General features: G+C 38.2%; 1 protein-coding gene across 3 annotated transcripts in view; it reads left to right on the forward strand.

The window, feature by feature from the left end:
- The first annotated feature begins 7,031 nt into the window (after positions 1-7,031).
- Positions 7,032-13,995, forward strand: part of POLD1 (DNA polymerase delta 1, catalytic subunit) — a 31,040-nt gene continuing 24,076 nt past the window's right edge. The window contains exons 1-9 of one of the 3 annotated variants that reach the window (XM_026710738.2): positions 7,032-7,163; positions 7,952-7,985; positions 8,234-8,445; positions 9,620-9,733; positions 10,972-11,112; positions 11,195-11,320; positions 12,360-12,528; positions 13,252-13,366; positions 13,866-13,995. In XM_026710738.2, coding sequence (XP_026566523.1) covers positions 8,244-8,445; positions 9,620-9,733; positions 10,972-11,112; positions 11,195-11,320; positions 12,360-12,528; positions 13,252-13,366; positions 13,866-13,995 — 997 coding nt within the window. In that variant the 5' untranslated portion in view covers positions 7,032-7,163; positions 7,952-7,985; positions 8,234-8,243. Of the gene's footprint in view, positions 7,224-7,951; positions 7,986-8,233; positions 8,446-9,619; positions 9,734-10,971; positions 11,113-11,194; positions 11,321-12,359; positions 12,529-13,251; positions 13,367-13,865 lie in introns of all 3 variants that reach the window. The other 2 variants (XM_026710736.2, XM_026710735.2) reach the window with 2 other exon arrangements.

Consider the following 13,995-nt stretch of genomic DNA (forward strand, 5'->3'; position numbering starts at 1 on the left):
CAAGCACTTAAGTGCTTTGCTACAGTGTGTAGCAAACCACAACACACACACAGAGAGTCTTTTTGTGATCTTTTTTTTCTGCACAAAGCATGTTCTTGGGTTTGAGAAGATAGCCACATCGCTTCTAAACAGGGAAAAGGGATAAAGGAAAAAAAATGAGAGGAAACCCAGATAAAATTATCAATTTGAAATTGATAGGACATTCAAACAAGCTTAGAGAGGAACAAAAATAATTTTCTACACATTTCCGGTAATGTCATATTGGCATTATCTGATAGATGCCTGTGACATATTGTTATGCCCTTTAGTGTGAAAAATTAAAAATCCTGTAAGAATAGAGCAATCCATCTAATCCAGTATCTTTTTATTTCCCACAAAAAAGAACTATTAAACACTTTTAATAGTTCCATAAATCAAACAGGAACTTTTCTGCACAACTATTCCCCTACTTCTCTACTTGGAGTGTCCATTTTGTTAATTGCTAATAGGAACCAATAGACCAATCTATTAATTTATCCAATGGCTTTTAAAACCACCTGAGCTAGTATTTGGAAAGTGCTTTCCAAAAAGAGCTATACAAGAGGAAGTCATTAAAATATAGAAATTATTTGATATCTAGATGTTGCTGTTTTCTACTAACTCTCTTATTGTCATAATGGTTGAACTTCTGACAAAATATAATTCAGCACTATCTCAGCTGTTAAATTGCCAAATGTATGATATTATTCTAAAAAAAGTAATATTTTTCCTCAATAAACGTATAGTGCTAATTTTTCAAAAGGTTATAGAAACCTATAGTTTCTCATAACTTTATATGGTACAGACTTTATATGGTACAGGTGAATGAAGTTCTTCCCAAGGTCACCCTTGAATTTCAGACTGGCTCTGGATTTGAATTCAAAACTTCCACATCCTTTCAATCCAATTTTTATAGCACTCTGTTTCGGTTTTCTTAATCATGTTTATGTTTATTTTTATTTTTTGCATTCCAGTTGTTTGGGATGGCTTACGAAAAGAGCACCAAATAATACAGTGATAAAGTCCCTCTACCTTCTAAACTTTATATGGAGAGCAGCAGTCTATTAGGGATCTGACAAAGAAACTTAATTCTTGAAAAACAAGTTCCAGCATGAATTATAGAAAGAAAAGTCAAGAAGTATTAGATTGTAAGAAGAAGCAATCCATTCTTTTAGTATGCTTCATGACTGAGGATTGAAAAAATATCATCTCCCAGAACAAATTCGAACACGTTAAAAACTTTACATGGGAGCTGGATTCAGATACTGTACTAAGTATCTGGGTTGCTTAAGATTTGTTAGATAAATGACAATTGACTGGGCCCATACAGTACGTTGAATCAAAAGCATGAAATGATGTTATGGTTTAGCACAATGTGCAAAACAAATAGAACTATAAATAAAATTGAATCCATAACTTTCAAGAGTTATTTCAGAACATAATCCAGTTTATCTTCCAGTTAAGCACAATGATTAAGTCCTGTGTTTTTTGCATAAGCATGGGCATTTATAAACCCAAAGAGGAGAAAAAAAGGAAGTGTGTGAAGGGGAAATAAGAAGGAAGCCTTTTCACAATCTGGGGGTTTACAGGAGAAACATTGTATTGCTCAGCATTGTCTTTACAGAAATTTGCTCAGATTATCCAAATGTAAGACAAAATTCCATATTGCAATAAGAGAGCTGACACTATACTTTTCCCAGAATTTACTCCCCATTTGTTTATTTATGAATTAAAGTTTTGTGATCTGTTGTGTCGTTTGAGTACTGCCTAAAATTTTGACTGCCCTCTTTCCTATGGGTTCTGGGATGATGTGAGTTGCGACATCTCTTCTCCTCATCTCTGTACCCTCAATAAACAGCTACTCTCCAAAGGGAAAGACAGGAGCCAAGTTACATGGATCAACAAGGAGAAGAATATCCAAAGACTGATATGGGTCTTGGCATGTGCCCAATGATGCCAACTTTGCCTCCTTTTTAAAAATCTGTCATGAAGGAGTACTGAAGTTAGATAATTAGCCTATCAAATTTGTAAATGTATTTATTAATTTGTTTGTTTGTTAAATTTATTTGCCATCTTAATGGCCGTGGGGCTATTCTAGACAGATTACAATAATAAAATGGAAGAAAATCAAAGGAGTGTAAACAGAACAAAAGTAAATAATAAAACAATAAAATAAACAGTGGAAAAAGAACACAACGAGCATACATCAATATGATAACCAAAAAGATGAATGGGTGGAGAGCAGAGCATCAACCTAGCAACTACCTCCAGCATGGAATTCCCCAGGCCAAATGGCTGAGCCAGGTCTTCAGGCTCTTAAGGGAGGATGGTGTTACTCGGTTGCAGCAGAGATGGCTCTTTTTCTGGATTCCAACAGTCGGATTTTCTTGACCAATGAGAGTCAAAGTAGGCCTTCTCTACTGGCACAAGGACAGGCTTAGCCTAGCAGGAAGAAGTTCATCAGGTAGCCTGGACCTATGTCATTAAGGGCTTTAAAGATGATAACCAACATCTTGAACTACACTCAAAGCATACCATTAGCCAGTGAAGTTCACAGAGCAGAGATGCACAGAGCAGAGATGCACCTTCTTGATTAAGGTGTAACTGGCCCAAAGCTATTTTAAGACAGGAAACTTCCATGGTTGAGGATGGACTAGATTACCTAGATTATGACCTAATCCAACTTTCCAGAGTTGTGAGGGAAATGGGAACAGGAACATGATGTAGGATACTTCCTAAACTTAAGTAGATTATAAAAAATTTGTGATCGTGATTATTGAAGAGTGAATGGAATGAGGGAAAACCCTGGTGCAAAGCTTGAGCTATTGCACTGTGGGAGCTTCCTCCCACTCCTATCCTCCCTAGAAAGGCTTAGTGGATGCATGTGAATGATTGGGATGGGGCTCTACAGGGAGGCCAACTAGGAGGGAATATAGCCATAGGGTAGGACAAGGCATCAGTATAGAGATGGGCATAGGACTCTATGGGAACAGAAAGGCAGGCTGTTATGGAGTTCCCGATGTTCAGTATCAGTGGCGTATTTTGGCTGCCTTAATTCATGCTCAATCCCTGGACAGGAGGCCTGGAGCTTTGGCTACTACTGCTGAATGCCAGGCTGGTTAATAACAAGGCTCCCGTCATCCAAGATCTTACTGAGGAGGAACATGCTGATCTGGCATACATCATAGAGACCTGGCTGTCATTGGATGGGAGTTCACCTCTCAGAGTTGTGTCCAGTCATGTTTAAAGTTTGGCAGCAGCCAAGACCGCTGGGTCACAGTAGTCATTAGAGAAACTCTTTCCACCTTCAACGGCCTTGCTTCCTGAGTCTCTGGCAACGAGATTCTGTTTCTGATACGGGACTCAAAGGATCAGCTGGAATTATTTCACTATAATGACCTTCCGGCTGCATAGCAACCTTGCCTAAACTGCTAGAAGCCATCTCAAGATTGTCAGTGGAGTTCCCCAAACTCATGCTTCTGGGTGGCTTAAATCTGCCTTCCCTGTATTTGGCTTTAGAAGCAGCTGAAGAGTTCATATCCTCCATGACGGACATGGACTTACCCCAGATAGTCACAGGTCCAACTTAGAACAATGGTCACATACCAGATCTAATATTCTTATCCAAGCAATGTCAATATTATCTGGTATGGAATCTAACATTATCCCCACATTATGATAATATCAGCCCTGATATCCCTGACACTCTTATGTCCTCCTCCTTCATAAGAACACTGCATTTGTAAGAATGGTCCATCTTGGAGACTGATAGACCCAAATGGGTTCCAAGAAGGAACAGAGATAACCTGGATAATTTGCTATATGATCCTGCTAAAACTTTAGTTAATGGTTTGGAACCAAAAGACCACTGAGACTGGACAAGATTGTGCCTATGTGATCTCTTGTGACCCTTCGCTCCCATTGTTCCACTTGGTTCATGGAGGAACTGACCGTTCTGAAACATTAAGAGATCTAGGAAACAATTAAATTAATTTTGATCTGTTCTTGTACAATTGGAAGCAAGGGGAATTGCACTGCTCCTTAATTGGAGGGAATTAGGTTAGGGAATTAGAGCCTTTTCACCTCGCTAGTATACACTTGTGGATTTTGTTACTATCTCTTAAAAATATTTGCTGGTACCCATGTCTATACATTCTGGATAACAAAGTCTTGGTTGTGGGATGTGGTAAATTAGTGATAAAATCCTGGAAAATGTGTTTCTAGAGTAACGCCTTCGGTCCAATCTAAGTATAGTATATAAAATTATATATTGCAATGTCCTACCTGTCAATGAATACTTCAGCTTCAACCCTAAGAATACAAAAGCACACAGCAGATGCAAACTCAAGGTTAACTGCACCAAACTTGATTGCAAGAAATATGACTTCAGCAACAGACTGGTCAGTGTCTGGAATACTCTACCTGACTCTGTGGTTTCTTCCCCAATCCCCAAACTCTTTAACCTTAGACTGTCTACTATTGACTTCACCCCTTTCCTAAGAGGTCTGTAGGGGGCGTGCATAAGCGCACCAACGTGCCTACCGTCCCTATCCTATTGTTTCTTTTATTTGTCTTATATGTATCCATTTCATGTATTCATAACTATGTTTATACTTATACCTGTTATCTTATAATCACTTGACAAAATAAATAAAAATAAATAAATTTTAAAAACTTAAAGATTCTTTGCTAATAGACAAGGGTGATAAGGAATCGTAATTCAACACCCCTCATTTCTGCATTTGATCTGGTATAGTTTAAATAAGGGGTGCCAAACTCACATCGTTACTGCAGTATCACATGACATATCGCGACTCCCCCGCCTCACTAAACTGGGCGTAGGCATGGCCAGCGCATGATGCATCTGGCCTGTGGGCTGCAAGTTTGACAGCCCTGGTCTAAATAATCTGACAGTTTTTGGTATCAAATGAGATTTTTTCTCTGAAATGTAACATGCTATGTAATTCTATATATATTTGCACTGTTCAGTAAAAATGTCATACTTCCAAGTCTTAATTCCAAAGGTTAATTTTGTTGGGGCTGGAACCTATGCAATACCAGCTGCAGGCTCCTACATTTAATTGTTTTAATAAGTAGTAAGTATAGTAAGCAGTAATAAGTTTAAGAAACAATTCTTTGGAACTAAAGCCAAAGCTGTTATAGCCACCTGATCCCAGGAAAATTACTTAAGTTAAGAAGATGGTGCTTTGAATTTCATCACTATTTTCTGGCATGGTGCCCTTTGGCATGGTGCTTTGGAGAGAGCATTAATTTTTCTACAGAGATCATCACTACAATGATTCACTTAACAACTGTGGCAAGAAAGATTGTAAAATGGGGCAAACTCACTTAGCAAATGTCTCAACAACATAAATTTTGGACTCGGTGTTGGTCATAAGTCAAGGACTACCTATATAAGTTTGTCTCTCACTTTGTTATATGGAAATGTGGGTATGTCAGGAGAAATAAAAAATAAAAAAACTGAATGCAACAGGAATGGGATGTGCATGGTAAAACAAGAAGATATGGGGTCAAGAATGAATGGAAGAGGGTTAAACCACCAAATTCAGTAAAAAATACAAAGACATGTTCAAACATCATCACATGCAGAGAATGAGTGAGGACTGAATTGCAAAACAAATATATGAACGAATGGGTCAAGAGAATAGAACTAAGAAAGCTATGATTGGTCACAGCAGCTTCCATAGCTTCCTCTAGACCAACTCTTTTCATACTCTACATAAATGACCTCTGTGATCATATTAAGAGCAACTACGTTCACTTCGCTGCTGATGTAAAGCTATTCAACACCACAGACAATACTGCTACCCTTCAAAAAGACCTCAACTATGTATCAGATTGGTCAAACAAATAGCAACTTCAAATCTCAACAAATAAATGCTCTGTCTTACATATTGGCAAAAAAACCCCAGAAAATAAAATACAGGCTGAATAGTCAAGACTTTGTTGATGATCCAAACTGTGTCAAGGATCTTGGGAGAACTCATCTCTAATGATCTAAGCGCTAGAGCCCACTGTAACTACATAGCCAAAAAGGCATTAAGAGTTGTTAACCTAATCTTACGTAGCTTTTTTTCTGGTCATATTACACTACTAACTAGAGCATACAAAACATTTGCTAGACCAATACTCGAATATAGCTCATCAGTCTGGAACCCTCATTACGTATCTGATTAACAGTTGAGAAAGTCTAGAAATATTTCACAAGAAGTTTCCCACTCCTCTACTCATTGTAGAATACCTTATGCCACCAGACTTGAAATTCTAGACCTAGGAAACCTTGAATTACGCCCGATCTAAGTATAGTATATAAAATCATACATTGCAATGTCCTACCTGTCAATGAATACTTCAGCTTCAACCATAACAATAATAGAGCAAACAATAGATACAAACTCAAGGTTAATCGCATCAGACTGGATTGCAGGAAATACGACTTCAGCAACAAAGTGTCTGGAATACTCTACGGCCCCTGTCCTATTGTTTCTTTTATTTTTCTTATGTGTATCCATGTATTCATAACTATGTTTTTATTTATACCTATTATCTTGTAAGCAATTGACAAACCAAATAAAAAATAAAAATAAGTCACAACTACATCAAAATGATGATGACACCATTGTACAATGTGTGTGATGTCTTTATTTCATGAAATTTAAACTTGTCATTGTGTTCGATATTTCCTCTCAGAGGACTCAGAGAATCCCCCTTCGCCTTATGGAATCTCGGGTACAGAAGGGTAAACTTTTAATTCCTCAACTTCCCTCTCTCTAACTATCTCTATTATTCTATTGAGAAAGTGCGACCTGCTACTTTGCATGCGCATGCGTCTGGACCAATTGTAATTTCCGTGTGTCTTCCCGCTCTTGCTATCCCCGCCCAATTACGAATCACGAGCGCTTACGAATCACGATCTGGAATTACGTCGTCTTTGCTGTTCTAAATATGGAGGTCGCGGCTCGACGTATAAAAGGGCAAAGCGCATGCGCAATGACTCACGAACGCCAAAGCGTCGCTCGGTAGCAGGCGATAGCAAATGGGGCAAGGATTGGCATGGTAACAAGGGAGTGGAATGCCAGGCTCCGCCCCACAAGTTGTTGGCGGGAGAATGGCTGAGCTATGAGGTGACGTGAGGGATCCAAGAGCGAGAGAATACACGGAGAATCGGTATTTCTGCATCCAGGGTGGGCGCTTAGAAAGCGGCCTGCCGTTGTGGGGAAAGAGCCGACATCTTTTTGGGGTTCTGGGGAACAGGAGGTTGAGGGTTGATAGCAATTTTGAAATATAACACCCATCGTCCCCAACCATCATGGTCAACACATACGGAGGATGCACGGGCTGTTTTAGGGATCTGAAGCAGTGATTTAATGGAGTGGATAAAACTAAATGCAGAGGGAAAGTGTATAGAATCAAACTTCCTAGCAGCATTTGTTATTCTGAGGTTGCCTTCCCCACTTGGTGTTTTCCAGATGTGTTGGTTTATAACTTCTTTAACTTTGGTGGTTGAAGCAGCTGGAAGTAGTATTCCAATATATACCTGAAAGATATCAACTTGAGAACATTCAACTTCTCAAAAGTGTGGTTCCTTGTAGCACCAATTAAATGGCTTTTAAAAAGGGAAAAACTCATGCAACATAGAACCCACAGGACAATAATTTATGGCCCATAATGCTACTTCAGTTTTGCTTTTTTGAAAACCATTGATTTTAACAGGTCATTGATCTGATTCAGTAAGGTCGAATTTGTAAGGAACATTAGTTCATGTGTATGCGTGGGTTGATGGGTGTACACATATGCACACACACACTCCAGTGGTCTTCAAACAACTTTATTTTGAAAGAAAAATTGAAAATATGGTTCTCTTGTATTTCGGTGTTCAAAATTCTTCATTCTCTTGTTTTATTCATCGCAGGCAAAAATTGAAAGGACATAGTAACTATTCTTAGGTAAGTGGGACTTGATTTTAAGTGAATAAATTCTAAGCAAATGAAAGAGTTAAACATCCCTTGATTTGGTAAGGGAAGGGAATAATTTTGAAGCGTTGATTCTGGATGTCTGAGACATAAGATTCTATAGAAAAAGAAATTTGAAACCCTATTAGTTATGGGATTCTTGAAATACCACAATTTTTAGTTGAAATAGTTGATTCTTCTTTTGGGAAACAACATACTTTTGATGAATCTTAAATTTTTAGGAAAGCCAAGATGGAAAACAAGAGAAAGGTTTCTGTAGGAAGCATTAGTATTGCGGACTTTACCCCATCACAACAGAAAAGGGCACGAGGAGATTGGGATGAAGATGGTCCTTCACAATTTGAAGAAGAACTGGCTTTTCTGGATGAGGTAGAGTCTGAGGTGGCTCTAGAAATGAAAGAAGCACAGTTGTCCTCTGATGCCATTCCCCTTGGTGAGTTACAGAGTTGGAAATTGGGAGAAGATTTTCTAAGGCAGAACAAATGCCAGAGCAATGAGGGTAGCTACAGAAGGATGATATAAGGATAATAGTGGTTCTGGTAGTTATGATCCATGTTAAAATTAAGCTTTTCATTTCCATTAAGCTCTGATACACAATTCAAATGTATTTTAATATACTGTTTCAATGTTTTAAATATTATTACAAGTAGTCCTTCATCTACAAGCACAACTGAACCCCAATTTTCCATTGTTAAACAAGGTAGTTGTTAAATGAGTTATGTCCCATTTTACAATTTTTTTTACCATGTTAAGTGATACACTATAGCTGTTAAGTGAATGATACGGTTTGTTGTTGGGGACGTGGTGGCTCAATGGCTAAGACACTGAGCTTGTTGATCAGAAAGTTTGGCAGTTCAAATCCCTAGCATCGTGTAATAGAGTGCGCTGCCATTACTTGTTCCAGCTTCTGCCAACCTAGCAATTCGAAAGCATGTAAAAATGCAAGTAGAAAAATAGGGACCGTTTTGATGGGTAGGTAACAGCGTTCCGTGCATCTTCGTTGTTTAGTCCTGCTGGCCACATGACTACAGAGATGTCTTCAGACAATGCTGGTTCTTTGGCTTTGTAACAGAAATGAGAACCGCCCCTTAGAGCTGGAAATGACTAGCACATATCTGCGAGGGGAACCTTTATGGTTGTTAAACAAATCTGGCTTCCCTCACTGAGTTATCAGAAATTACCTAAAAAGGTTACAAATGACAATTCCAGGCTCCCAATCTGCTGCAACCATCATAAATACATACTGGTTGCCAAGCACCTGAAATTTGATCGCTTAACTGTGAGGATAAGTGCAAGAACTTGCCATAAATCACTTTTTTCAATGCCATTATAACTTTAAACAATCACTAAACCTATAATTGTAAGTCAAATACCACCAGTATAACACTGTCATTTGTATCTCCCGATATTAAAGAAAGATATTATATACATCATGTATCATACACTTATTAAACAATCGCTTAGGCTCTATGTCTCATATCCAATGCTACCTTTCCTTCCTCTTCATTCTTGATCTTTAAAGTGCAATATCTTTAATTGTTCAAAATATGGGTTTGATTAAAACAGGATTGGTGGATAGCCTAATTGTGAGCTTTTCCTTCTTTCAGGTAACCTCTTCTCATCAGTACACAATCCCAAATGGCAGAGGCCTCTGCCTCCCAAAATAAATCCCAAAGAGAAAGCCCTGTGTTTCCAGCAAGTTGAACTAGACTATTATGTGGGTAAGTATGTAAACAGGTTTTGAATGACAGATGGATTGATTTTATTCTTTTTCCTGGTTTGCAGAACTAGATATTCTTATTTCTTGACTAAACAATAACTCTCTGATCCTGAGGGGAAGTCTAAAACTGTTATTGTTTCTGGGGGTTTTGACAGCTAGAACAGATCTACAAAGTTACTAACTCTTCTCGTCAGAAAAAAATGGGCAAGGAATGGAATTCCCCGTAGAGGTTTTAATCCCACTTTTGTTTTCTTGATGTAGGAAGGTACCATAGCAAAATGTCCAGGATATGAAGGAATGTGTTCTCAATGTGTCCATGAAAAATGATTGAAATTAGGAAAATTTTCTCCAAGAAAGATGAATTAAATTTTAAAACTCATCCATTCCTTTGTATCTTCAACAAACATAATATATTTATCCTATTGAAAATGAATCTTGTTTGGGAGAAAAATCCTACTTTTCAGAGACATATACTATATTTACCAATTTTTCTTAAATGTTTTTATATTTTTTTTAAAAAGGAAGAGTGATTGCTAAATTTATTTATTTAATTTATATTGCCACCTATTTGCCCACAGCAACTCGAGTTGGCTTACGCAATGTAAAACCATATTTAAAACAAAAAATAACAATAAAAAAACAATAAAAACTAACAAAAAATCAAATTAATAAAGTACAATAGAACAAAAACCTGGAAAATAATAATAAATAAATAATCACCCCCCAACTCCCCCACCCCACCCCAATGACCGAAAATCACACTCGCCATTTGATGGCTCCATCCCACTTTAGGTTCCCTAGGCTTGCTGGCAAAATCACGTCTCTGTGCCTTCCGAAAGAGTGCTAGAGTGGAGGCCATTCTAATCTCTGGAGGAATGATATTCCAGAGAGAGGGAACCATCACGGAGAAGGCCCTTCTTGTGGATCCTACCAGGTGTATCTCCCTCAGGGATGGGACCCGCAACATTCCCTGCTTCCCCGCTCTAATGGGTAGGGTAGATGTGACCGGCAAGAGACGTTCATGTGTATGGTATAAATAATAATTTTAAATAGTATTCTCAGAACTTAAATATGAAATGTAGTTGATGAAAATCTGAAACTTACCTTGAACTCCTGTTTGCATGTTTATTTTATCTAGATGCTAAGTAATGAGAAGATACTCTGGAATTTTTTTATTGGAGAATCATACAATACTGTTTTTTCACTAATTAATATGTTCTCTTTCTGTTCCTGAACCAGGCTCTCACATTCCTGGATTCCCTGGTTGTACCCAAGGTTCTGTACCTATCCTGCGAATGTTTGGTGTTACTGCAACTGGCAATAGTGTCTGCTGTCATATCCATGGTTTTGCCCCTTATTTTTATGTGCCTGCCCCACCTGGTGAGTAAAAGTTTATAGTTGATAGAAGGTCTGTCTTGAACTTGATTTTTACAACAAAATTTATTTCCCTGTTTTTCTTTAGGATTCCAAGCAGAGAATCTGGCTGAATTTCAACGGGAACTGAATACAGCTGTGATCCGGGACATGCGGTCCAACAAGGATGGTTTGAACCAAGTTGTTTTGGCAGTGGAGATCTGCAAAAAGCAGAGTGAGCATTTGTGAAGAGTGGGTTTATAGCCATCCTGTTTAGATGGCAAGGAGTTGGATTAGATCTAGATGTGGGGTACTTGAGCCTAAAAATCACAACTTGATTATAGCAACACAATATTGTGCTTCAACACTGAATCCCCATGATGTTGCTTTCACTGCTACTCCCCAAAACTACTGTAACAGCTGTACATTATAGATTAGAATGAATGTGCTTCAATAATAGCAATAGCATTTAGATTTATATACTGCTTCACAGTGCTTTACAGCCCTCTCTAACTGGTTCATAGAGTCAGCTTATTGCCCCCCACAATCTGGGTCCTCATTTTACTGACTTTGAAAGGATGGAAGGCTGAGTCAACCTTGAGCTGATGAGACTCGAACTGCCAAACTGCAGACAGTCAGCAATCAGCAGAAATAGCCTACAGTACTGCATTCTAATCACTGAGTCACCACAGCTCTAATCGCAATAGCAATAGCACTTAGACTTATATACCACTCTATGGTGCTTTACAGCCCTCTCTAAGCCATTTACAGATTCAGAATATTTCCCCCAACAATCTGGGTCCTCATTTTACCCACCTTGGAAGGCTAAGTCAACCTTGAGCCTGGTAAGATTCGATCTGCCAAATTGCAGTCAGCTGGCAGTCAGCAGAAGTAACCTGCAATACTGCATTCTAACCGCTACACCACTATGGCTCTGATATATCATAAATGCCATGGACAATTCCAAATTAGCAAATCAGTCCTTTCTAATCTTTCTTTTATGGTTAGGATTGCCTCCAAGCATTAAATATGGAAATTTTACAAAGATGGTTTTCCTGTAACTTTTTTGAATGTATTACTTGGGCAGCTTACCCATTTTTAAGGCATGCAAATTTTCAGGAGGCAAAGAGAAGGAACAATAAGTAAATATGAAAGACATTGATGAAAATCCTTTATGTAATTTGATTGGATGAGAGATAGGGATTTGAAGTGTGAAGGATTTGAAGGAGTGAAAATCTATTTTTAAAATGTCTTAAGACTTCTCCTCACTTTAGACATGTATGGTTTCCATGGACCACATCTCCTGTCCTTCCTGAAAATTACAATGGCACTGCCCCGGCTAATAGCTCCTGCCAAGAGATTGCTGGAACAAGGGCTGCGGTGTGGAACACTGGGAACACACAATTTTCAAGCCTTTGAAGCCAATATTGATTTTGAAATCAGGTGAGACTCAACTATTGATACAGTTGACTTCCTTTACCAGGCATTGTTTTTAATCTCAAGAAAACCTTCAGAACCATAGGCATCATGTACTTTGCTTGGTGAAAAAATGGGAGAACTTTGCTAAGACTCTCAGTCTATTGTATTAGAATATAATACTTCAGTAGGATAGAGTATCTAGCCCTCAAAATTGCTTGGAGTTACAGTATATGGTTTTTACAGGAGACCTAAATTAACATGAGAATGAGACTTCAGCGCTCACATTATTTTACCTTTTTATGAATGAACTTTTGTTTACCAGAAATTGCTAGTCAAGATTCTGCAATGCAGTAACTGGAAGTGGGCAATAGGTACAATTAAATGTATTTTGAAATGTCTCTACTCTTAATTTCTCCTGGTGACTTTCAAATGAGTTGAGCTTAAATTCCCATAATTCTTAGCCATTGAATTTGAAAGCCACCAGGTTGTGGAAGGCCATCTTAGTCTGTTTTGTAATATATTTAGACACTATAAAAAACAAGATAAGTGAATAAAATACAGACACTGGAGCATACTCCCGTAATTTAGTAGGACATCTTATAGTGAGGGAATCACTGGTAATCTTTTTGAATTGCATTGAGAGTTATTCTTTTAATTCCAAAATGGAGGGTAGAAGCCATAATGCTTGGTGGAGGTGAGGAGCAAATATTTCCCCTCATCTCTCCTCATCTTTGTTTCTAAACTTAGGTTCATGGTAGACCGTGATATCGTTGGCTGTAACTGGATTGAATTGATTGCTGGAAAGTATCGCCTGCGACAAGAAGAGTCTGCTGGAGAATCTGATAAGGAGAATCTACGCAAGGTGGGGAGAGTTAGAAAAGCTAGAACGTGCTCAGAAAGGAGTGACAAAGAAAATAAAGGACTAGAAATATAGCTATGTAAAGAGAGTGAAGGAATCTAAAATTGACCCTTTCCAGCTCTGATTTCTCCTCACCCTCATTCCCATTGTGTCCTAACAATACTATCCAAAATACTTCCTGGCGAAAAATAAATTACTAGTCCAGAATTATCCAAAGCTTCATTACATGGTTTGCATTTGAATATAGATCTTATTACATTCTAAAGGTTATTGTATAATCTATATATAGGCTGTACCTCTTTTGTAAGAAGAGTGTTTTTGAGTGCATTGGATGAACTCGCCAAAGTGTGGAGCATAGGCTCATAGTTGTGATGTTTGAGCAGAGGAAATATTTTCTGGAATACATTGATTCTGTATCAATCTTAGGTTGAGAACATATAATGGCTGAAGACCTTTTATTGGAACATCTGTATTACTGGCTTTGCTTTTTCTCCTATTTTAGGTGTCACTCTGTCAACTGGAAGCTGATGTGGGTTGGATGGATTTTATTAGCCATCCGCCTGAGGGAGAATGGCAATGTATAGCTCCCCTGCGTGTCCTCAGTTTTGATATTGAATGTGCTGGACGTAAAG

This window comes from Pseudonaja textilis, chromosome Z (genome assembly GCF_049901715.1).
Source record: "Pseudonaja textilis isolate UNSWEBS1 chromosome Z, rPseTex1.2, whole genome shotgun sequence".
NCBI lineage: Eukaryota > Metazoa > Chordata > Lepidosauria > Squamata > Elapidae > Pseudonaja > Pseudonaja textilis.